Genomic DNA, 25,048 nt, shown 5'->3' on the forward strand with positions numbered 1-25,048 from the left:
TAATTTTGGAAAAATTACATCTAAAATATTTAGCTGTTCTTTCTTTTTTTTTTTTTTCTGAGACGGAATCTTGCTCTACTGCCCAGGCTGGAGTGCAGTGGTGTGATCTTGGCTCACTGCAACCTTCCGGCCCCCAGGTTCAAGCAATTCTCCTGCCTCAGCCTCCCGAGTAGCTGGGATTACAGGTGCCTGCCACCATGCCCAACTAATTTTTTTGTATTTTTAGTAGAGACGGGGTTTCACTATGTTGGCCAGGCTGGTCTCGAACTCCTGACCTTGTGATCCACTTGCCTCTGCCTCCCAAAGTGCTGGGATTATAGGCGTAAGCCACCGTGCCAGGCCTTAGCTGTTCTTTTAAGAGCAGGGACTGTCTTGCCATTTATGCTGATCATTTTCTGTGTCCTTTATTAGAGTTTTAAATTTATTACCACAGGAGTCTTATGTGGTGTTAGGTAAGTTAATTCCTATGAACTTTTATCATTTTTTTGCTGCTGAAAATGTATCTTACTTCAGTATATTTTCTGGTTGGTTGTGCTGGGATAGAAAAACATTATTGTTTTTAAAAGGAAATTGTTTTATTGAAGTATTATATGCATTCCAAAAAAAGTGCACAAATTATGAAGGTCCAGCTGAAGGAATTGTCACACAGTGAGCACACCTGTGTCATCACCACCCAGGTTAAAAAGTAGAATAAGTATATAGAGAGGCTGAGGTGCGAGGATTGCTTGAGCCCAGGAGTTTGAGACCAGCCCTGGCAACATAGCAAGACTGTCTCTATAAAAAAATTTTAAAAAATTAGCCAGGTGTGGTGGCAACTGCCTGTAGTCCTGGTGACTTTCGAGGCTGAGGTGAGAGGATCGCTTGAGCCTGGGAGGTCAAGGCTGCAGTGAGCTGTGACACTGCACTGCAGCCTGGGTGACAGACCGAGACCCTGTCTCAAAAAAAAAAAAAAAAAATAGAAAAAAAAATAAACCAGCACCCAGCAGCCCCCTTGCGTTCTCTCAGTTATTTCCTCTGCCCTCCTTCCACAAAGTGTCCTTATTCCTGGTCTCTGGTGGGATAGGTTCTTTTCTGCCTGTTCTTTAGTGTTGTATGATGTTTGTTGTAAGTTTGGGGCAGTCTAACTTTTGTAAAGTTAAGGATTTTCCGTCTATTTCTAGTTTAAGTAAGAGGGGATTTTTTGTAAGTCATAAATGTGTGTTAAATTTTTCAAATGCCTTTTTCTGTGTGCATGGAGGAAAGCACATGGTCTTTCTGTCTTCAGATTGTTAGAACCTTTTATGTGGAGAATCCACTGAGAATTCTTCCAATGTGGAACCACCCTTGCACTCCTGGGCCAATCCTTAATCATCATGGTGCATTGTTTTTTAAAAATACAACGTTAGCTACTATTTTATTTAGAATGCTTGCATCTGTGTTTCTTCATACATTCATACAACCATATAACTTGACTGATAGAACTGTGTGAAAACTGAGTGTGTGACCTGTGAGTGAGGGGCCTCTGGGGTCTCCCTGCTGGCACTTTGAATGTTCAGTGTGAAAACTTCTGACACAGAAGTCAGGAGCTTTTCTTGACTCTGAGCAGTGTAGGGGACAGAGGCCTTCTGCTCTAAGAAATGCAGCAAGCATTATAGCTTTTCAGAAGTGGCGGAGGAACTTCCCCAGATGCAAGAAAATGCATTTCTTGCTTTGGGGCTCCTTCTCTGCTTGCCTTTGTTTTGAGTTCCTGGGCTGAAGGCTCCCTGTGACTCAGAATCTCTCCCTCTCCATGTCTCTGCCTTGATGCTTTTTACCTCTGTCACTGTCACTTTCCCTTAAGCTCAGTGCCTTTGGGCAGGCCACTGCCCTTCTCTCACCCTCACTCTCCCCATCTCTGAAATGGGAAGAGGTCCTGAGTTTACAGCTTTGTGCAAATTGGCCCTGTAGGGCATCTAGGTCTCAGTCTTTCTCATGCTCCTCTATGTGGTTCCTGTGTCTCCCTGGCACACTTCTTCCTGAAGTTTGTGGTGAGCCCTGGTGGTCGGAGGATTTGGAAATGACCCGCCATTGGCCCTGGGAGGTGAGCCTCCGGATGGAAAATGAGCACGTGTGTGGAGGGGCCCTCACTGACCCCAGCTGGGTGGTGACTGCGGCCCACTGCATCCAAGGGTGAGTGTGGCCCATGTGTCCAGGGCTTGGAGACCCCGAGCTACCATGGGCCCAGCCCAGCTTCCTCATTTCCTGAGTGAAACAGTGTGGGAGGGAGGTAGGGAGTGGGAAGGGCATCTGGGATAAGTGAGAATTGTGCTCGGGGTCTCCTGGGGGCCAGGGACTATGCTAGGGCAGGAGCCCCAAGCAACAAAGACTGCACCCTAAGCTGAGCAACAGGAAAACCCAGAACATGCCCCCTACCCCATCACGCGTGAGAGCGTATGTGTATACCAACACTTCCACACCTGCACGCACAATACACAGACCAGGCCACCTTGAATCAATTTGAATGGTGAATGAGAAGGCAGTCAGCTCTCCGACCTTCAGTGCCCTCAGGCTGGATTAGGCAGATTGGGTGGAGGCAGGACTCCTGCTAAAGGGGTAGGGCTGCGGGGAGGTAGGAGTGTGTTCCTGCTTGGGAGTCTGATACCTACCAGGTGGGGCTCTCTGTCTCCCACAGCACCAAAGAGTACTCAGTGGTGCTTGGCACCTCCAAGCTGCAGCCCATGAACTTCAGCAGGGCCCTCCGGGTCCCTGTGAGGGACATCATTATGCACTCCAAGTACTGGGGCCGGACCTTCATCATGGGTGACGTTGCCCTTGTCCACCTTCAAACACCTGTCATCTTCAGTGAGTACGTGCAGCCCATCTGCCTCCCGGAGCCCAATTTCAACCTGAAGGTTGGGACGCAGTGTTGGGTGACTGGCTGGAGCCAGGTTAAGCAGCGCTTTTCAGGTGAGTGGGATGGGATGGGGGGTCGGTGCAGTACCACCGAGAGCACACTCCTTTCCTTCTGGGGCCTTTCCTGCTGGACCTGGTTCTCTGAATGTGTTAGGACCACTCCTCATGTGGTGACCATTGTCACTGTTTATGTGGACACCTCATTCAGGCCTGGTAGCGCCTGGGCTGGGCATGACCATCTGTGTCTTATAGAAGCTCAGAGCTGGGCATTCACTCATCCCTTCACTTGACACACTTTGAGTGTCGGCACCCAATCCTTGGGATTAGAAATGCATGCCCTGCCTGGAGGGAAGTCATGATTGGGTGTGGCTGTGGGCACAGGCTGAGGAGAACAAGGCAAAGTTCTTGTCTGGTGGTCTTGAGATCCAGCTGGGAGGGATCTGGAATGAGCTCTGGGCAGAGGGACTGCCTTGAGGCCCTGGAGGAGGAGCAAGTGTTAACGAAGGTGGAGAGAGTGGCCGTGCCAGCAGAGCTGAGAGTCTGCAGGGAAGCAGCGCGGGGCTGGGCCCCAGATTGGAAGCCCCTGCACTGAGACTTGAGTTATGGCTGGCTTGGTTCAGAAGCAGAAGTTTCCCAAGAAGGGGATCTGGACTCAGAGCCTTAGAGGGCGGGGGCTTTTCAGACAAGGCCTGCACTGCAGGGGGAGGGGCCGGTGAAGGAGGGGAGGGCTTGGAGGTATGACAGGCGGTGGCTGGGCTGAGTCTCCAGGGTGAAGGGGACAGGACCCTGGGCAGAGGTCAGGGTTGGGTGGAGTGAGAGGTCACTGCTCACCCTGCTGGGCTCCACAGTCAACTCCACGCTGACCCCAGAGCTGCAGGAGGCTGAAGTGTTTATCATGGACAACAAGAGGTGTGACCGGCATTACCATAAGAAGTCCTTCTTCCCCCCATTTGTCCCCCTTGTCCTGGGGGACATGATTTGTGCCACCAATTATGGAGAAAACTTGTGCTATGCGAGTTTCTGGGAGGTTCTGGTAGCTCCGCTTCTGTTGGGAACCACTCCCAGGTGGAGGCAGTTCCCTGGGGCGGGGTTGGCCCGGCCTCCCTCCGTTACCATCACCCGGCAGTGCTCTGCTCCTGTCTTCCTTTCCCTGTGATGCTGACTTTTGCCCTGATTCTGGGGTGTGGGTTCCAGCTGAGGAGCCAAAAGGGGACCCCAAGTAGTGAGGTCCTGGAGGAGTGAAAACCCTCCCAGCAGAGCTCAGAGAGTGGGCATGGGTCCCCAGGGCCTGGCAGGCCCAGCTGGACCCACAGCCTCCATCACTCCTCTCTTTTTGCCTAGGGGGATTCTGGAGGGCCATTGGCTTGTGACGTTGAGGGCAGATGGATTCTGGCTGGGGTGTTGTCCTGGGAAAAGGCCTGCGCGAAGGCACAGAATCCAGGCGTGTACACCCGCGTCACCAAATACACCAAATGGATCAAGAAGCAAATGAGCAATGGAGCCTTCTCAGGTCCCTGCGCCTCTGCCTGCCTCCCGTGACACAAGTTTACCTAAGTAACAAACCTGCGCATGTACCCCTGAACCTAAAATAAAAGTTAAAAGTGTGTGTCTTAGAACAAAGTTTGAGCCATAACTGATTGGATCAGGCTTGTTGATTGTGGTATTCAAATTATCTCAACACCTGACATATTTTACGGCTACATAATTTGTTGATTTCTAAGAAGTTTACTGCAAAACTTAAGAAATTGTCTATTTCTTCTTGCACAATTCTTGCTTTCTATGTTTCAAAGCTGTGTTGTTAGGAATACAGGGTTCATGCCTGCTGTATTATCTTAGTGGGTTACACCCTATCAATATAAAACATGCCTGTTGTCCTGTGTAACATTACTTGTTTTTTCAAAGATCCAGATCGGAGTTCATTCTTAATTTTGGCAGTTCTAATTGATTAAGGTACAATTTTATATTTTGTACTTTTTTTCCTTCAGATTTTCCTCTGGTTTATTTTCTACTTTTTATAGTTTTTAGATTTGAGTATTTAGGTCATTTATTTTCATTCTCTGTTATTCAATAATAAACATCTTTAAGGTTACGAATTTGCCTTGGGCACACCCAGTAAGGTTTTTTAATAATGTATTGCTCTAATTATTAGTATTATTTTATTAGTAGTTTATAGCTATTCCATCTCTCAAGGACAGAGTGAGTTGGAGAAGACTCTCCCACTGCAAGAGAGATTTTCCAGTTTCTCCTGTGTTGCTGATTGATTTTGTTTCATATGTTTGATGTTATTTTATTGATGGACAAAACTTTATGATGTTACATATTGCAATTTGTGCCTTTTTCAATACAAAATAGCTTTCTTTTTCTGTTTAAATCATTTGTCTTGAATCATTTTTAGAGATTAACATTGCCATTGCCACTTTTGCTTGCATATAAATATATTTTTGCCTATCTTTTAAAAATTTAATTAATTTCTAATTTTTTTAATTAATATTTTTTGAGACAGAGTCTTACTCTGTTGCCCAGTCTGGAGTGCAGTGGCGTGATCTCAGCTCACCACAATCTCAGCCTCCTGGGTAGCTGGGACCACAGGTGCATGCCACCACTCCTGCCTAATTTTTTTTATTTTTTGTAAAGACGAGGTCTCACTACGTTGGCTAGGCTGGTGTCGAACTCCTGGGCTCAAGCCATCTACCCGCCCCAGCCTCCCAAAGTTCTGGGATTGCAGGTGTGAGCCACCAAGCCCAGCCACATCTTTTTACTTTCACCTTATTTATGCTACTTTGTTTTTGGTGTGTCTTTAATAAATGGTATGTGGATGGGTTCTTTTCTACCCAACATGAGGATCTTTTTATTTTAAAAGTAGAATTCTATGCATTCACATTGGTTGTGATAACAGATATGCCTGATCTTTATTCAGTTATCCTGTTTTGTTTTATTGATTGGTTGTTTCCCCCAAAGAATTATTTTCTGCAAAGGCAGAAGAGTGATAGCGTTTCTCTTCTCTGAAGTTTCTCTTTTCTTTCTCCCTCTTTCCCTTTCTATGTCTTTCCCCCTGGAGGGAATCTGATTGTACAGATAATAATTTCCTTGATTTTCTACCATATAGCCCTAAAATTAGTTTGTTTTGCCTGTTTTTTAATTTCATACAGTACACAGACTGTATCTGACTTTTGTATCTGAGTTCTTTCACTCAGAATAGGGTTATGAGCGTCACCTTCCAGCTAGGTGTAGCAGCAGCTCATCCATTCTCACCGCTACTGAAGATTCTGTGTAGCTGTTGCACCTTGGATGGCAGTTGGGTAGTTTCCAGCTGGGACTCTTCCCAGGAGCGCTGCTAGTGAACAGTCTCTTGCACCTGTTCTGCTGCAGCTGTGCAGTTTCTAGGGCATGAAGCCAGGAGTGGAACTGTGGGTTGTGGGGTAGGCACACTTTCTGCTCTGCTAAATGATTCCAAACAGTCCTTTATAGTGGTCATGTCAGTTTATCTCCCCAGCAGTGTGAACGACCTCGTCACTCCATGTCCTTGGCAGCATTGGCTGCAGGGTGGAGCAGGAGCTTCCTGCGTGGACAGTGTGAGGAGCCTGGGATCCTTGGGGGGGAGACCTTGGGGGAGTGGTGACGAGGTGTCCCCAGCTGTCATTCATTCTGCTGATTTGTGAAGGCCCAAGTCTGCAAGTGGCTTCCTCTCAGGAAGCCACCCTCCCAGGTTAAACATACCTAGATTTCCTCAGCCCAGGAGCTCTTTCCTTTGAAAATACAGACCCTGGGCTGGGCACAGTGGTTCATGCCTGTAATCCATGGAGCTTGAGACCAGCCTGGGCAGCACAATGAGACCTTGTCTCTCAAAAAATTTTAAAAAAATTAGCCAGGCATGATGGTGCACACCTGTGGTCCTAGCTACTTGGGAGGCTGAGGTAGGAGGATTGCTTGAGCCTGGGAGGTGGAGGCTGCAATGAGCTATGATCTCACCACCATCACACTCCAGGGTGGTGACAGAGTGAGACCCTCTCTGAAAAAAAAAGAAAAAAAGAAAAGAAAAGTAAAGAAAATACAGACCCTGAGGGAAAAAAGAAACCTCCAGTTCCACCTCAATCACATCACATACTACAAGAACTAGTTATCGCCCTCTCAGTGCCTCAGTTTCCACACCTCCAGGGAGGCATGAGAGGGGGTTCACAAAGGAACCTGGGCTGGGCACTAGGGTGCTTCATGGGCCAGGCACCAGGCACTGTCACGAGCCAGGCACATCGTACTGTCACAGGCTCAGAACTACACACCGGGGCACCATCAAGGCCAAGGCTGGACATAGGGCACACTGCAGAGAGCTGGGCCCAGAAGGCACTGTCACGGGCCGAGCACGAGGAGTACCACTCCAGGGAGGTTCCTGACAGCAGCATCACCTTGTGGCCCTGGCAGGGCCTTGCCATGACCACACTGCCTCCTTCTCAGAGTCCTGTGACTGCCACAGCCAGGTAGGCCCCCAACCTTGGGGCAGATGCCTACTCCCCACAGTCATGAACACACAAACCATGAGTTCTAGAATCTTGGCATAGTGGAGGTGCCCCACCCCTTCTGCCTCCACATCCCGTTAGAAGGAGCATTGAGGAGTAGATACCCGCTTGCCATGGCCTGTGGGCTGGGGGATCTTCAAGGCCTTACACCTCCACTTTCTTCTGCCAGATTAGATTATCAGCCGTATATTGAAGGTAAGGCTTCAGGGACATGGGACGGAGGCTGGAGGGGTCTGTTTGCCGGGTGCCTGTGTCGGGCTGTCCTCATGCCTGAAGGGCCTTGGTGTGTCCATGTCCTGGTGGGTGGTACATCCTCAGCAGACTGGGTACCCAAACGGTGTCAGGGCAGTTCCAATTTCCAGGGTGACCATGACAGGAGGGAAGAGCCTTATTAAAAATGGGGGAACACGGCCGGGCACAGTGGCTCACGCCTGTAATCCCAGCACTGTGGGAGGCCAAGGAGGGCGGATCACTTGAGACTAGCCTGCCCAACATGGCAAAACCCTGTCTCTACTAAAAATACAAAAATTATCTGGGCATGGTGGTGCACATCTGTAATCCCAGCTACTCAGGAGGTTGAAAGCACGAAAACAGCTTGAACCTGGGAAGTAGAGGTTGCAGTGAGCTGAGATCACACCACCGCACACCAGCCTGGGCGACAAAGTGAGACTCCATCTCAAAAAAGAAAAAAAAAAAAAGAACAGACTAACACTAACATCCATGGAATGAGTGAGCTTGTTTGGGAGGCACAGTCATAGGAGACCCCATCTTGCGATGATGAGGGAGTGAGGCTTAGTGCCCACTCTCTATCAGCGCGGCTGAGACTGACTGTGGTTGCCACACCCTGTGTGGTGAGCTTCACCAGCATCCCATTTCACAGTGGGAAATTGAGACTCACAGAGCTTCAGTGGTTTGCGAGTGCTGTAGCAGAATTCAATACCTGTGTTCAATAGACTCTTTGGGAGTGAAAAGAGGATGGCATGCACATTCGTGAAGTGTTCCATATTTAAAAAAAAAAAAAGAGTAAAACTTTTTTAGAGACAGGGTCTTGCTCTGTCTCCCAGGCTGGAATGGAGGGTGCAATCCTAGTTCACTGCAGCCTTGAACTCCTGGGCTCAAGTGATCCTCCCGCCTCAGTCTCCTGAGTAGCTGGGACTACAGTTGTGTGCCACCAAACCTGATTAATTCTGCTTTTGTAGAAATAAGATCTCGCTATGTTGCTCAGGCTGGCCTTGAACTCCTGGCCTCAAGCCATCCTCCCTCCTGGGCTTTCCAAAGCTCTGTGATTACTGGTGTGACTTTCTCCCTTTGTTATCCTTTATGATGTTTAGTTAGTAAATACCTGTAGCAATCCAGACTGGGCCCGTTTAAAATCTCCATCTCATACCTGGTTCAGTGCAGCCTGCTCTCTTCTCACCCCTGCTGCTGGGGCCAGTGAGAGTCAAGGAGGGAATGGACGCACATCTCTATTCACTTCCCTACACGATCACATGGACTGCACCTCCAGGGGCATGGGTGGCCCCTGGAGCAGTGCAGTGTGACATTACTCTTCACTGGGGACAGGCAGCCTGGCCGACTTGTGCCACATCACCTATCCCCTGGCTGACAGCTCACCCCTGTGGTGATTCTCTCTTCTGCTTCTCTCCCCCAACCATCTGTTTGTGTAAACTATTGGCAAGGATGAGTCCTGGGTGATGGCTTATAACAAGCCCAGGAGGAGTTGTCTGGTCCTCATTGTTTGGGAACTCTAGAACATGGGGTACCTGCTGACCCTGGCCTTTGGTTGCCTTTTTTTTTTTTGAGATAGAGTCTGGCTCCATCACCCAGGCTGGAGTGCAGTGGCATGATCTCGGCTCACTGCAACCTCTACCTCCCAGGTTCAACCGATTCTTCTGCCTCAGCCCCCTGAGAGTAGCTGGGATTACAAGCACATGCCACCACGCCAGGCTAATTTTTGTATTTTTAGTAGAGATGGGGTTTCATCATGTTGGCCAGGCTGGTCTTGAACTCCTGACCTCAAGTGATCCACCCACCTTGGCCTCCCAAAGTGCTGCGATTATAGGTGTGAGCCACCGTGCCCGGCTGGTTGCCAGTTTTGAGGCAGTGGGAAAAGCCCCTTCTCACATGTGCATGTGTAAGTGGCTGCTTATGACAGGGCTGGAAGGCGGCTCTGTCTGTCTCAAATCTGTGTCCAGGGGTGTGAGGGCTGCCCTTTGCTGCCTGAGATCCTCTTTCCTCAGGGCCCTGGCTCCGGGCCTGCGGTCAGACCAACGTGTCCTGCAGGGTGGTGAAGGGGAAGCTGGTAGAGGTAGGCAAGTGGCCATGGCAGGTGAGCATCCTGTTCCTGGGCACGTACATCTGCAGCGGCTCCCTCATCCACTACCAGTGGGTCCTCACAGCTGCACACTGCTTGCAGAGGTCAGTCAGCGGGAGCTGGGGACTTTGCTTTCTGGCCTCGGGGGTCCCTGGTGAATCTAGGGATCTGGGAGCAGAGGGCCTGGCTGGGTGGTCCTGAGCTCAGGGCCCGTCTCCTCCCTTACTTATGGCCTTACCATTGGCGACCTGCCTCCTACCCATGGTCCTGCAGATCCAAGGACCCCAGCATGTACTCCGTGATGGTGGGAGTCCACCAGCTCCCAGAAAATGGCACTCAGCTCCCGCTCACTCGCATGGTGATTCATAAGGATTTCAGCAATCTCATGTCTCAGGACATTGCCCTCCTAAAGCTCAGGGACTCCATCTCGTGGTCCCCCTTCGTCCAGCCTGTCTGCCTCCCTAACATCAAATTCAAGCCATCCATTGGAAGCATGTGCTGGGTAATCGGCTGGGGAACTACAGGGAAAAAAGGTGAGTGAAGGCTGGCAGAGGTTACAAGACACTCGCCTCTTCGGAACACAGCCCCATCACGGGCTCCTTCATTCATTCCTTTATTCACTCATTCACTCAGGCAGCAAACATTTCCTGACCTCTTGATACAAAGATATACCCAGTGCTCTAGTGTAAAAGACACATGTGACCTGCATGGACCTCAGTTCCCAAAGTGAAGTTAAATGAAATGCCAAGTGCTTACCCTGCAGCACGGCAGGAAGTGAATTCTTGGTTATTAATGGAGTTCCCATTAATGGCATGAGGGCCACGATCTCAGGACATACTGAGGTATTGAGGCTTCTCTATCCATCTTGTGTACTGGTTATCCTGAGGTACCCCCAAATTCCTGGAGGTCTGGCCCCTGTTGGTGCTCTCCTTGGGTCCTAGAATCTGGGAGGCTTTGTGGGGGCCTCTCTAGGGTCTTGGCACCTTGCCAGTGGCCATGGGGCAGAGCTGAGCTCTTCACTCTCATAGAACCTGAATTCCTGGAGAAATTCCCTCTTGTCCTCCTTGTCCTTTGGTGCCTGGATATCACTCCAAGCCCCTTGGGACACTTTTGTGTAGTCTTTGTTAATGAGCTGGGCTGTTTCAAAAGTTAGGCTGTGGGCTGGGGCCTTTATCAATCACCATCCCAGGAAATGGCCCTCCCTCCCACCTTAGCAAATGTGGACAGCTCTGTGATGGGGATGGCCGAAAAGCTGAGGGGATGACAAGGCTGGCTCTCTGTTTCCTCAGTGACCCCAAGTACCCCCTACAGTCTTCACGAGATGGCTGTCAGGATCGTGAACAATGACGTCTGCAAACAGCGGTATCAATTCCTCTTCTTGAAGGACAAGAAGAGCTTCATCGGGAATGATGTGCTGTGTGCCCGCTCTGAATGGGGCTTGGACACTTGTCAGGTGCGGAGCTTGTGGACTGGGGCAGGAGAAGGCTTTCATGAGTCATGCGTTATTTACTGTTTTTTGACTTTTAAAATACCATTTGATCCAGCAATCCCATTACTGGGTATATACCCAAAGGAATAAAAATCATTCTACTATAAAGACACATGCTTGGGAGGCCAAGGTAGGCAGATCACAAGGTCAAGAGATGGAGACCAGCCTGGCACACATGGTGAAACTCTGTTTCTACTAAAAATACAAAAATTAGCTGGGCATGGTGGCACGCACCTGTAGTTCCAGCTACTTGGGAGGCTGAGGAAGGAGAATTGCTTGAACCCAAGAGGTGGAGGTTGCAGTGAGCCAAGACTGTGCTACTTTACTCCAGCCTGGGTGACAGAGTGAGACTCTGTCTCAAAAAAAAAAAAGGGACACATGCACATGTATGTTTATTGCAGCACTATTTACAATAGCAAAGACATAGAACCAACCCAAATAGCCCCATCAATGATAGACTGGATAAAGAAAATGTAGTACGTATACACCATGGAATACTATGCAGCCATAAAAAGAATGAGATTATGTCCTTTGCAGGGACATGGATAAAGCTGGAAGCCATGATCTTCAGCAAACTAACACAGGAACAGAAAACCTAACCACCGTATGTTCTTACTCATAAGTGGGAGTTGCACAATGAGAACACATGGACACAGGGAGGGGAACAACACACACCAAGGTCTGTTGGAGGGTAGGGGGAAAGGGGAGGGAGAGCATTAGGACAAATATCTAATGCATGTAGGGCTTAAAACCTAGATCATGGGTTGATAGGTGCAGCAAACCACCATGGCACATTATACCTATGTAACAAACCTGCACGTTCTGCACATGTATCTGAAACTTAAAGTAAAATAAGAAAAGAAAAGAAAAGAAAAGAAAAAATCTCCTTCCCCTGGGCTTCCATTTAGACTGTAAAATAAGGGTGACATACTCTTGTCCCTGCCCACAATGAAGGTTGCAATGGCAGTCCTTCTCAGGTTAGTTTACCACTTCTGAGCATCAGCTACATGCCCAGATGTGGGCCATGAGCGGGCAGAGCTTGTTTTGCATAAGTGTTTTACATTCATTCTGCAAGCATAGAATGAATACTTCTGCCACCTGCCACTTGCACCTTCTGTTCAACATTGGTTTTGAGATTTATTCATATGGATACATGCAGGTTTTATACAATAACTGCTCTACAATATTGTCTTTTGTGAATATGCCACAATTTACCCAAGCTCTTGTTTATTAACACTGAGGGAGTTTCCAATTTTTTCATATCACAAACTCTGCTGCTGCTCTAAGTATTCTCACACACATCTCCCTATTTACATGTTCCACAATTTCTCAGCAAGATGTATCTGCACAGGAGTGCTGGGTCATAGGCTGTATTTATCTTCATCTTTAATAGTCATGGTCAAATTGTTTTCCAAAGTCATCGTAGTAATTTATATTCTAACAGCAGTATTTGAGAGTTCCTTCTCCATTTCTTGCCAGCGTTTGGTATTGTCAGACTATAAAATGTTTTCCATTCCAATAGATGGGAAATAGTACCCGTTGCGGTTGTAATGTGCATGTCCCCAGTTACTAATGTGTTTGTGCAGTTCATATGTTAATTCACTATTTGTGATTCCTCTTCTATGAATCACTTATTCATATACTTTGGACATTTTACTGTTGTTTTCCTTTTTCCTTTTTTTATTTTTTAATATTCTGGATACAAATTCTATGTTCATTGTGTATATTGCAAAATCTTCTCCCAGTTTTCCATTTATCTTTTTATTTATTTTTTGTATTGTACTTTGCTGAACAGCAATTTAGGTTTTATTTTAGTCAAATATATCACGTCTCTGATTTATGCTTTTTGTGTCTTATTTAATCATTCCTTTTCCCAAGGTCATAAAGACATTCTCCTATATTTTTTTCCTCAGAATTTGGAAATTATGGTTTTCATGTGTTGAAACCATGTGGCATTCATTTTGGGAATGGTGTAAGATAGGAATCTATTTTTATTTATCTTCTCATGTGGACCACCAATTTTCCTAATGCTATTTATTGAAAAAGTCATTTCCTGCACTGGCTGTCACTACCTCTCTCATATATCAAGGTTGTGTAAACACAAGGGATAGTTTTTTTCAATTGGACACTTACATTATTTATTTTCGTTCTTTCTTCCTTCTCAATACAAATTTTTGAGGCTACATATTTCCCTCTAAGTATGGCTTTAGTTTCATGCCACAATATTTTATAAAGTTTCTATTTTGATTTTATTTTGACCTATGCATGGTTTTTTTGTTGTTATTGATTTCCAGCTCAGTTTCCTGGTCTTAAAATTAGTTCTAAAGTGGTATCAATTATATGGAATATGCTGAGAAGGTTTACTCTTTCTAGTTTTGTGTTTAAAGCATTTAAGATAATAAAATCAGTTTTGATTTGAACTTTAAATTCATCTCTTAAATTTTCACTGTTGTGATTCCATCATCACTAGTTTATTTTAAAATATGTTCTGTGATTTTGAAAAAAATGCACACATTTTGTTTAAAAAGTAATACATAAGTGCAAAATTAGAAAATGAGACTTTCCTATAATCAAACTACCTAGAAATTTCTACACTAAATTGTTTGGTTTATATTCCTAATACTTCTTTCTATACATATAAAATTCTACATTAGTTTTTTTTTTTTCTGGCTTTGATTTTTTTTTTTTGAGACGGAGTTTTGCCCTTGTTGCCCAGGATGGAGTGCAATGGCGTGATCTCAGCTCACTGCACTTCTGCCTCCTGGGTTCAAGTGATTCTCCTGCTTCAGCCTCCCAAGTAGCTGGGATTACAGGCATGTGCCACCACACCCAGCTAATTTGTATTTTTAGTAGAGGTAGGGTTTCACCATGTTGGTCAGGCTGGTCTCGAACTCCTGACCTCAGGTCATCCACCCACCTCGGCCTCCAAAAGTGCTGGGATTACAGATGTAAGCCACCGTGCCCGGCCTCTGGTTATGATTTTTAATAAAGGACTGTTATATAATTTATCTCCAACTTTTAAATTTTTACTTAAAATATATCTTGGACTCCTTTCTAGGTCTATACATATAAATATATTCCATCTTCCTTGGATAATAATTTTCTCATATGGCTATGCCACAATCTACTTAACCATTCTTCTATTGACAGATATTTGAGTTCATTTCAATATATTTTTTACTATGCCAGAATAAAAAAAATTGAATACCTTTTCACATTTGTTCAAACATTTAGCTACAATAATTTTTTAGAAGTGTAATTACAAAATCAGTTGTATATATATTTAAAATTTCAAGAGATATTTGCAAATTAGCCTCCCAAAGATTTTATCCATTTATATTAACACCAACAGTAGATAAATGACTTTTCCTGCATCATCACCAGAACTAGGTATTATTTTTATTTTAACTTTTGTCCTTTTGGTAGACTAAAACTTATATCATATTTTTGTTGTTATTTCATGACATTGAGAAATTCTGTAAATTGCTTGTTTAATAGGGTAAGTAGGAAGTTTCAATAAAGATATCAAAATACAGTAAGTATCAGAATTCAAAGAGAGTTGTGTGACTGATATTTGGCTACATGTCTGTATCAAAGGGTCCAGAGGGTAGGGTTGGAGGTGATTTTGTGAGGAGAATTTCTCTGGAGAGAACTGCATCTATGAGCTCACCTTTCTCCGTTTAAGGGGACAGGGATGAGCAGGCTGGGGATGCCTGTTCCACACGGCAAGTCTACTGGGAGTTGTACCCACAGGCTCACTCAGAAAGCCTGATGCGTACCCCTCAAGGTAGGGGGAGAGTCAGCTCTAAACCTCTCCAGGCTCAGAGAGCTCACAGTGGCCTGGAGGGGAGGGGTGGGGGCGGTTAAGGCAGTTCTTTCCCTCTCACTCTGCTGCTGTTACCTTGGCAGGTCAGGAAGATCAGGTTAGTAAAATGGGGTAGGAGGAGTGGAAGCTACAGGGAGGGAAGCCTCCTACTTGCCAAAGCCCTGATGGCAATGGGGAGAAGTTTTACTTTAAATCAAGTCTAACATTGTGATTATTATATGGAAATGAATATTCTGATTTCTGAAGTGACATGTTCATATGACACTTGGTATAATCATGGCGATTACAATTACATTAACCACAGTGGGCAAAATGTTCTGGTTCTGCCCAAGTTTTTACCCGGGGTCAGGGAAAAAACTCGCCTTCTAAATCAATTTTAAAAGAACAAAGGAAGTCCAAATAAAATGCTTGCTTCGTTTAATGTACCATTTACACTTTTCCATGTCCTTTGCCCATGTTCTTCTATTAAACTACTTTTGTTTTTGTTGATTTATAAAAACTCTGGATATTCTATTCTGTAGTAACTAGTGGTAAAGGAGCATTGTGTCTTTTTCAGCTTAATTTCAAATGGCTCATAAGCATTTATATATATATGTGTATATGTATACATACATTTGGAGACATAGTATAAAACATATGGTAAAACATCAAAATTAGTGAATCTGGATAAAATATTATACCTGCAACTTTTCTGAAAGTCTCAAATTATTTCAGAATACAAATTTACCCCCAAACTTTGAGTTACTGGAAGTTTTAACCCATTGTAAAATGCTTTACAATATTTTACCCTATTTGTACCTCATTTACCCTTTTTTTCTGGTGTAGGTTTTTTTTCCCATAAGGTTATGTAAAATTTTTATGTGTTTACATCTATCATTATTTTCCTCCATGATTTTAGTTTTTTTTTTCCTATCTTGGCCGGGTGCAGTGGCTCACTATTGTAATCCCAGCACTTTGGGAGGCCGAGGTGGGCGGATCACGAGGTCAGGAGATCGAGACCATCCTGGCTAACACGGTGAAACCCCGTGTCTACTAAAAATCTCCCCAAAATATTAACTGGGCGTGGTGGCGGGCGCCTGTAGTCCCAGCTACTCGGGAGGCTGAGGCAGGAGAATGGCCTGAACCTGGGAGGCGGAGCTTGCAGTGAGCTGAGATCCCGCCACTGCACTCCAGCCTGGGCCACAGAGCAAGACTCAAACAACAACAACAACAACAAAGAAATACCTTTCCTATCCTAAGATTATAAAATGATTTACTCATCATTTTCTAATTCTTTTCTTTAAATACTTTAAATTTTGATTCATCTGGATAATTGAGAGAGGAAATTCAGTATTATTTTTCTCCAAATGTGTAGCCTGTTATATAAAAATATTTTGTTGAATACTTGTTTTTTTGGCTATGAATCAGAAATGCCCCCTTTATTGTATTCTAAATTCCCACCCTATTTTGGTGTCTTCCTACCATTTACATCTCTTTGCTGCCACCACTCTGAAAGTTATTGTAGCTTTAGAATTCTTTTTTATGTGGTAATGCAAGTCCTCTTTCATTCTCCATCTTTTAAAGAATTTATCTGCTGTTCTCCCATGTTCCTTTTCACAGTCTTAGAATAAAGTTGTCAAAAAGAAAATCACATGGGGATTTTGGTGGAAATTAATAGAACCTTTTCGGGAAATAAAGACTTTTTATTTTGCACTACTTCTTTATGTCTATAGAGCAGGAGTTTGTAGCTTTCTCCACGTAGTTACTGCATGCTGCTTCCTGAGTCTATTCCTAAATGTTATATATTATGTCCTTATTGTGAGTGGTGTATGTATATTTTTAATTAATTAATTATTTTCAGACAGAGTCTCGTTCTGTGGCCCCAGGCTAGAGTGCAGTGGCGCGATCTCGGCTCACTGCAACCTCCGACTCCTGGGTTCACGCCATTCTCCTGTTTCAGTCTCCCGAGTACCTGGGATTACAGATGTGCACCACCACGCCCGGCTAATTTTTGGTATTTTTATTAGAGATGGGGTTTCACCATGTTGGTCAGGCTGGTCTCGAACTCCTGACCTCAGGTGATCCACCCTCCTCAGCCTCTCAAAGTGCTGGGATTACAGGCCTGAGCCACTGTGCCTGGCCTGGTATATTTTCTTTTGTTGTATTTTCTGTTTTTTTTTATTTTAGATTTTTGTGTATTTACTTTGTAATAAGCAACCTTCCTGGACCTAGCTAATTCTCTTCAATTGAGTGGACCACAGACACATCACCTGCCAATGTGTATGTGCATGACGTGAGGAATCTGTTCAGGGAACTGAGTGCACATTGAGTTAGAGCATACAGTCAGAAAACACATTTAGAAAGCTGAGCATTGTTTCCTAAAATAAAATCCTGTAAGTCTTCCTCTTATTTCTTTTTCTTGAGTAATTGCAAATATTCAGAACCATATTCCAGAAAAATTATTATTTCCCATGAGACAATGTGTCAGTTTTAGATGTATCTCTTGTAAACAATACAAAGCTGGATGCTCTTTTTTTCAACACATCTGAGAGATTGTTCTTTAATCTATTTACCAAGAAGACTGGGGATTTTTTTTTGTTCCCTCACCTTACATTTTCGTTTGATTTTTTTTTCTTCACTCTACTTTTATCCTCTAGCGGTTTAGAAGTTATGTATGTACATTTCCTTCTGCTATTGGTCACCTCGTATTTTCCACATATATATTTAAAATTGAATTATCACGTAGTTAATCAGTGTCTACCGCCTCCTTTGCAGGGGGCCAGAGACTTCCTGCATTTTTGCTTTCTTCATTTCCATCCTCCAGACTCCCCCTCTTGTTGAAGACATCTGGGACTTCAGCTTGCTTGACTCTTATTATATCTAAGAATTTTTAGTGGACTCTTGAGCTTTATAGGCCTACACTCATGTGAGTTGTAATTAGTAATGATTTCACCTCTTTTATTTGAGTTTTACTTTTTTATTGTTTTGAGTCCCCCTCTCTCCCCAAAACAACCTAGAGTCATAGCTGTGTTTTCTCTTGCTGCCCACTTTGATGGAAGTGCTTCTTACATTTCACCCTGAAGCATGCCATGGTGCTGATTTGGCCTGTCATCTGTTGAGGGGAGAGCCATTCCTTTCTGTTTGACCACAGCATTTGATTTCAGGAAAGAACGTTCTCCTTTATACATGTGTTTTCTGACTCTCTGCTCTAACTCAGGGTGCAGAGTCTGTTCCCTAAACAGATTCCTCATGTCCATGCGCCCTGCATTCCAAGATCATTCCTCCCTGCTTATGGTGTACTTTTGTTTCATTCATCTGTTGGATTCAGATTCATAATATCTTTTTGCCGGAGCACACTTTAATTTATTTATTCATTCAACAGACACCGTATGCTGGGCTCTGGGCCAGACATGGATAACACTGGGGTTAAGAAAGGTCTGGGCCCTGGGGAACAAATGGTACCACGTGGCACGGTCCACACAGCACAATGCACACAACCTTTTTACTTTTTCCTTCAGGGACGCTGGGCTCCACTTTAAGGTATGTAGAGAGAAAGGCACCCCTTTGTCAAGTGATAGTATCAGGACGATGCTTCACTTCAAAAATATTTGTTCATGTTCTGGAACATTTGAAATAACACAAATTATGTCCTCCTTGAACGCTGGATAGCAGTTGCCTATGAAACCACATAAGCCTGTTTTCCTTTGAGTGGTTGCTCTTGGGGAATATTTTAAGTTGTTTTGCCCATAGTTATTGGACTTGTCGGGCTTTCTGTCACTCTTTAAATTTGTTTAAATGATTTCTGTTTCATAGAAAAAGGTCATTTCATCCAGAGTGTAAATCCACAAAGAGGAAAAACGGTAGTCTTGAGATTCTGAGAAAGTATATTTTCCCTGGATGTGTTCTAGTTTCTTTTCTACTCAAACCATGAAGTGTTTCCATTTTTCCTTCTCTTTCTGTTTTTCTTGGTAAGAGTCACAAGGTGCTTATCTGTTTTGTTGTTCTTGTTGTTTTGTTTGAAACAAGGTCTCACTCTGTTGCCCAGGCTGGAGTGCAGTGGTGTGATCATAGCTCACTGTTACCTTGAACTCATGGCCTCAAGCGATCCTTCTGCCTCAGCCTCCTGAGAAGCTGGGACTACAGGCGTGTGCCACTATGCCCAGCTAATTTTTTAAATTTTTTGTAGAGACAGGATTTCACTATGTTTTGCCCAGGCTGGTTTGGAACTGCTGAGCTCAAGTAATCCTCCTGCCTTAGTCTCCCAAAGTGCTGGGATTACAGACGTGAGCCACTGTGCCCAGCCTTGTTGTCTTTTAAGAATAAGCTATTGATTTTTATTTCTCAAGTCTATGATTTTTCTGCTTTGTAACACATGAACTATCCTCTTTTTGTCTTTATTAATTCCTTTTCACGTGTCTTGAGCTGAATGTGCAATGATAATTGATGATAATAACAAATAATTTATTTTTATTCTCTCTTGCTTGATATTAAAAGTACTTTAGACCAGGACAATCTGTGCCCAGTTTAGGCCCACATCCTGTGCAATACGTGATGCTCTCTTTACTCTACATTCTAATTGTAGATTTTGTTTTTACTTTAACGTTTTGAAAGTTATTTTTTCCTGTTGGTGGAGTGACTCACATTTTGTTACTGAACTCTGGTTTTATTTCACTGAGGTGAGAGGATGCTTACCTACAGTGGATCTCTCTCTCTCTCTTCTTTTCTCATGTTCTTACTTTCTCTGGGCCCCTAGAGTCCCATCAGTCCTATCTCAGGCAAGGGCCCTCACACTATCCTTGCTGGTGTGATTATCACTGGCTTCATTTTCTCCTTCATCTTCCATTTGCCCTTCCCCCCAAAAGAACATCAACTCAAATCTGTCTAATATGTGTAATTAGGCCAGGCACGGTGGCTTAGGCCTGTAATCCCAGCACTTTGGGAGGCCAAGGTGGGTGGATCACCTGAGGTCAGGAGTTCGAGACCAGCCTGGCCAACATGGCAAAACCCCATCTCTACTAAAATTCAAAAATTAGCTAGGCCTGGTGGCACGTGCCTGTAGTCCCAGTTATTCGGGAGGCTGAGACAGGAGAATTGCTTGAACCCAGGAGGTGGAGGTTGCAAGGAGCCAAGATCGCACCACTGCACTCCAGCCTGCTTGACAGAGCAAGACTCCATCTCAAATAATCACAATCATAATGATAATAAAGTGAAATTAAAGATATCTGTCTTTGAAGAATGCGTAGTGTTGCTGTGTGTGTTTTAATTGGCATAAATTATATTGTGCTGTGTATCTCCTCTTGTAATTGTTTACTGAGGCATCTGAATTTGTTAAGGTATTCACATTAAATGGTTGTATTCTTTCAAATAATTGCCCCCACATATCCTATGTCAAATTTTCCTTCCTTCCCCAAACATCATTTTGGGCAGAGTTCATAATTTTTAGTCACTTTCAGTTATGAAATGCCTTGTGCCATTAAAAGTTTTTATTTAAATTTAAACCTTACTTCAGGAGCCCCCCACTCTCTGGTGCTCCTGGGGATGGGGTTCCCTGCCCTGCCAGATCAGGAAGCTGGCCTGGTGTAATCTCCATGGTGAGGCTGTGGAAGCCCCACATCTCCCCCAACTCACTCTGCTTGTTATTTTCTTTTCTTATTTTTTTTTTTGAGATGGAGTCTCGCTCTGTCGCCCAGGCTGGAGTGCAGTGGGGCGATCTCAGCTCACTGCAAGCTCCGCCTCCCGGGTTCATGCCATTCTCCTGCCTCAGCCTCCCGAGTAGCTGGGACTACAGGCGCCCGCCACCACGCCCAGCTAATTTTTTGTATTTTTAGTAGAGACAGGGTTTCACCGTGTTAGCCAGAATGGTCTCGATCTCCTGACCTCGTGATCCACCCACCTCGGCCTCCCAAAGTGCTGGGATTACAGGCGTGAGCCACCTCGCTCGGCCTGCTTGTTATTTTCAAGAGGTCCTTAGATATGTTCAACACTGACCTCTGGTTTGTTTTAGGCAGAGCCCTATCTTAATTCATCAGTCTTCATTGAGATTTGGTATCCTTTAGTGAACAGATAGCCTTAGTTTTGATGTAATCAAGCCTAACACATTTCTTCAGGTTTGTGAGTTTTGTTTTGTTTTGCTTTTTTGAGACAGAGTCTTGCTCTGTTACCCAGGCTAGAGCTCAGTGGCATGGTATGGTTCACTGCAGCCTCAACCTCCTGGGCTCAAGCGATCCTCCCACCTCAGCCTCCTGAGTAGCTGGAACTAATTTTTAAATTTTTTGTAGTCATGGGGTGTCACTATGCTGCCTAGCCTGATCTTGAACTCCTGGGCTCAAGAGATCCTCCCACCCCAGCCTCCCAAAGTGCTGGGATGAGCCACTGCACCCACCAGTTTGTGGGTTTTGAATATTATTTTTAAAAATATGCTTCATCTCAAGTCATAAAAACATGGTCCTATATGCATTTTGGTTTTGGTTTTATTTTTTATTTTAGAGACAGGGTCTGGCTCTGTTGCCCAGGCTAGAGGGCAGTGGCATGATCATGGCTCACGACAGCCTGGAAATCCTGGGCTCAAGCGATCCTCCCGCCTTAGCCTCCAGAGTAGCTGGGACTAAGGTGTGTGCCACCATGCCTGGCTAATTTTATTTTTGTGAAGACGGAGTCTCACTATGTTGACCAGGCTGGTCTTGAACTCCTGGGCTCTAGCGATCCTCCCACCTTGGCCTCCCAGAGGGTTGGGATTACAGGTGTGAGCCACTGTGCTGGTCTTATATGTTTTAATTAGCTTTATCATTTTTACTTTTCACATTCAGAGTTTTAATTCCTCTGAAGTTTTGTTACGGTAGGATACAACTTCCCTTTTCTCCTTCTGGTGAGCCAATGTTGCCACCATCTACTGCAGAGCCCTCATTTCCCGCAGACGTGATGCTTTGTGTAACATGTGTCAAGTGTCCTCCTGGGTAGGCATCAGGTTACGGGCTCTCCCGGCCCCCACTGGGCTATTTTTTTTTGTTTCTATGCCAGTACCCCACTATTTCTATAATTATAGCTTTCTCATCTTTAATTATATTTCTATAATTATAGCTTTAAAATATATGTAACTATCTGGTAGGTCAAATCTGCCCCCAACCTGACTCTCCAATTTTCTCTCCTTTCTCAAAACCATCCTAGAATTTAAGGACTATTATCCTTCAATATCAATTTTAGAATCAGATTGTCAAGTTCCCGAGAAAACCCTGCTGGTGTTTTAATTGTAATTGCTTTGAGAGACTAATGTAAGGAGAATTGACATTGTTATGATTTTAAATTGCTTTTACTCTGTATTGAATAGGCAAAAGGATATTTATAAAACATATATGGAGAATAAAGAACAACATTAGCAACATCCACGTACCACCAGCAAGCCTGTGAGAGAGTGCCCTCACGGGCATGTTAAAGTTTCCCTGTGGCCGTTCCTGTATCTCAAGCCTCAAAGGCTCTGACTGCTCCCAGTTATTTTGCTGGCTGACATTTGCTCATGGTGCCTCAACTTCCTTGTGTGGTGTGCAATGTTTTGAGGAGCGAAGACATGCTCCTTAGAGTGTTAATTGTAGGACTACTCTGAGGTGTGGCTTGAAAGACAGGTTCCTCCAGACAGAATCTACGTTTGCTTCAGCCAGGTGCCTGCAGGTGTGACCAACCCAGCATCACTTTATTTATTTACTTATTTTTAACTTTTAAGTTCAGGGGTACAAGGGCAGGTTTGTTACACAGGTAAACTTGTGTCATGGGGCTTTGTTGTACAGATTATTTCATCACCCAAGTTTTGAGCCTAGTACCTATTAGTTGTTTTTCTTGATCCTCTCCCTCCTCCTACCCTCCCCCATCAAGTAGGCTCCAGTGTCTGTTCCCTTCTTTGTGTTTATGAGTTCTCATCATTTAGCTCCCACTTACAAGTGAGAACATGTGGTGTTTGGTTTTCTGTTCCTGCATTAGGTTGCTAAGGATAATAGCCTCCAGCTGCAACCATGTCCCTGCAAAGGACACGATCATATTCTTTTTTATGACTGCATAATATTCCATGGTATATATGTACCACATGTTCTTTATCCAGTCTATCATTGTTGGGCATTTAGGCTAATTCCATGTCTTTGCTATTGCGAATATCCCAGCACCACTTTAAACCACCTCCATCCTTGGTTCAGGTTTTTTGAACCACCCAGACAGCGTGAAGTCATGTTGTGAGTTCATAAGAGAGTGTTTCCGGTTCACCCTCACTGTGAGGGTGTGGTCATTTTCTGAAGGCATAACTTTTTGCAGGGGTCTACTCTGAGTGAGGCTCCTCCCCTTAGTTAGGCCCTCGGTTTTGTCTTTTGTCTCCTGAACCCATGAACAAGGCTGAAAACTGAAGCTCAGTTTTGCTGGGTTTGACAAAGGGCCTTGGGACAAAAGCTGTCTTCTGGGCTCTACTGACCTCTATATTCTAACCCTCATTTAGGTTTTGGACTCTGAAGAGTCTTTATTTTCTTGCTAGCTTACCTATGCATTTAAAATCATAATTTAAAAAAAGTCTCACATTTGTAGGTATCTTTAGCAATAAGTTTGGTTAGGGTATCTTGTCTTCCATACTGCAGGAAGCCAAATGCTGAGAATTGACATTTTCACGTTGTTTTAAGTTATTTCAGCTTTGAACAACAGTATATCTGTACATTGATGTAGGTCTTTTTTTATGTTCTTAGGCACAGTTTATTTTTTCCTTAAAAGTCTTTTGCATTCTTCATTAGATTATGTCCTGTAAATCTTGGTGTGCATTATGTTTTAAAAATAAATATAATTGAGTGGTTTTTCTGATTTATAAAATTTTCTGACATTACAGAAGAGTGTAAAGAAAGTTTTAAAAAATCATAAGAAACCCACTATCAGCGGCAATAACAGCTATGACCTTTTGTTGTATGTCATTGTAAATAGTATTCTTATCTGTAAACCCATGTTTGCACAAAAAGAGGAGAACTGGTTTGCATTTCAAACAGCTCACTCTGCAAGCAGGATTTCAGGAAAGAAAAAGACCACCAGGATTTAAGGGGAAAGCAGAGGAGGGGATGGGGGGTTAGGGTCAGAGTTAGCAGGAAAATGAAGACAGAGGCTGGCGTGGTCCAGTGCAGAGCTTACGTGTCACAGAGCTCATCCTGAGGGGCGGGCTCAGGCCGGGGATGCCCTCCTGCTGCCATCCTTATGCCCTCTCTCCTTTTCTCTACAGGTTGACTCTGGCAGCTCCCTTGTCTGCCAAATGAACAAGACCTGGATTCAGATAGGAGTGGTGAGCTGGAGCTTTAGCTGTGGCCAGCGTCACTTCCCAGGTATCTACACCAGCACTGCCCACTTCAACCAGTGGATCAAGACTGAGGTTGCTGACATGAAGTTCGTCAGTAGGGCTGGCCCTGCCTTCCTGAGCCCAGTTTTCCTCACTGGTTACATTCTGCTGGGCTCCTTGGGCTCCCTGTGGCTCCTGTGAGCGGTGTTTCAAGGACAGTCCCTCCCGGAGGCTGCTTCTCCCTCCCCTCTGTTCTGCCCTCAGAGGTGGAGATGAGAGGTTGCACAGGATGGCAGGGCAGAGTGAGGGGGAGGGTCCAAGAGCCATTGTTACTTTCTGTTGTTCAATGAAGATGCTTTTGAACTTTGAGCCACTCAAGTGATCATCTCGCTTCCTGACTTCCGCCAGAGCCCTTCACAACCTTCCTAACCCCCAAGCAGTCCTGGCTGTTCTCTCAAGCTGAGCCTTCTCTGACAGCTTTATGTCGTGTCTGTCTTGTGCTTGTTGTGTGACCCTGGCAGACTGTTCCCCTCCCTCTTCTTCCAAATGTGGGACTGCAGCTCCTTCTTAGTCATCCCAGCACTCCAGTAATCCCCAGGTCCCCATGGCCCTCCCCTGGGTATGTGACAGACACTTTCCCTCAGGCCTTCCTGCGAGGCCTGGCCTTTTCCCAAGTAACTCACCATGGCCAGATCACAGACCCACAATCATGGACCGTGTTTCAGAACCCACTAGCTTCTCCCAATCCTTCATATCCTTCCATGGGTCTGCAGAG

The 25,048-nt window shown here is 44.8% G+C and overlaps 2 protein-coding genes across 2 annotated transcripts; both read left to right on the forward strand.

Annotated features, from left to right (window-relative positions):
* Positions 1-2,035: 2,035 nt before the first annotated feature.
* PRSS45P lies at positions 2,036-4,410 on the forward strand. Its single transcript, XM_003257289.1, has 4 exons — positions 2,036-2,148; positions 2,651-2,925; positions 3,720-3,883; positions 4,213-4,410. Exons 1-4 carry the CDS (start codon positions 2,036-2,038, stop codon positions 4,408-4,410), a joined length of 750 nt encoding a protein of 249 aa, XP_003257337.1.
* A 3,085-nt stretch (positions 4,411-7,495) lies between these two features.
* On the forward strand, positions 7,496-24,474 carry PRSS46P. The gene is made up of 5 exons (XM_012512127.2): positions 7,496-7,577; positions 9,623-9,800; positions 9,970-10,229; positions 10,986-11,149; positions 24,220-24,474. Exons 1-5 carry the CDS (start codon positions 7,496-7,498, stop codon positions 24,472-24,474), a joined length of 939 nt encoding a protein of 312 aa, XP_012367581.1.
* The last annotated feature ends 574 nt before the right edge of the window (positions 24,475-25,048 follow it).

Source organism: Nomascus leucogenys, chromosome 4 (assembly GCF_006542625.1).
Source record: "Nomascus leucogenys isolate Asia chromosome 4, Asia_NLE_v1, whole genome shotgun sequence".
Lineage (NCBI taxonomy): Eukaryota > Metazoa > Chordata > Mammalia > Primates > Hylobatidae > Nomascus > Nomascus leucogenys.

What these genes read in the sequence shown, in the direction of transcription:
- PRSS46P (XM_012512127.2), top strand. Translation starts at nt 7,496, where the DNA reads ATGGCCTGTGGGCTGGGGGATCTTCAAGGCCTTACACCTCCACTTTCT. An exon ending in GCTGCACACTGCTTGCAGAG is followed by an intron (nt 9,801 to 9,969) that starts GTCAGTCAGCGG and finishes ATGGTCCTGCAG; the next exon opens with ATCCAAGGACCCCAGCATGT. An exon ending in GGGAACTACAGGGAAAAAAG is followed by an intron (nt 10,230 to 10,985) that starts GTGAGTGAAGGC and finishes CTGTTTCCTCAG; the next exon opens with TGACCCCAAGTACCCCCTAC.
- PRSS45P (XM_003257289.1), top strand. Translation starts at nt 2,036, where the DNA reads ATGACCCGCCATTGGCCCTGGGAGGTGAGCCTCCGGATGGAAAATGAG. An exon ending in GCGGCCCACTGCATCCAAGG is followed by an intron (nt 2,149 to 2,650) that starts GTGAGTGTGGCC and finishes TGTCTCCCACAG; the next exon opens with CACCAAAGAGTACTCAGTGG. An exon ending in GGTTAAGCAGCGCTTTTCAG is followed by an intron (nt 2,926 to 3,719) that starts GTGAGTGGGATG and finishes TGGGCTCCACAG; the next exon opens with TCAACTCCACGCTGACCCCA.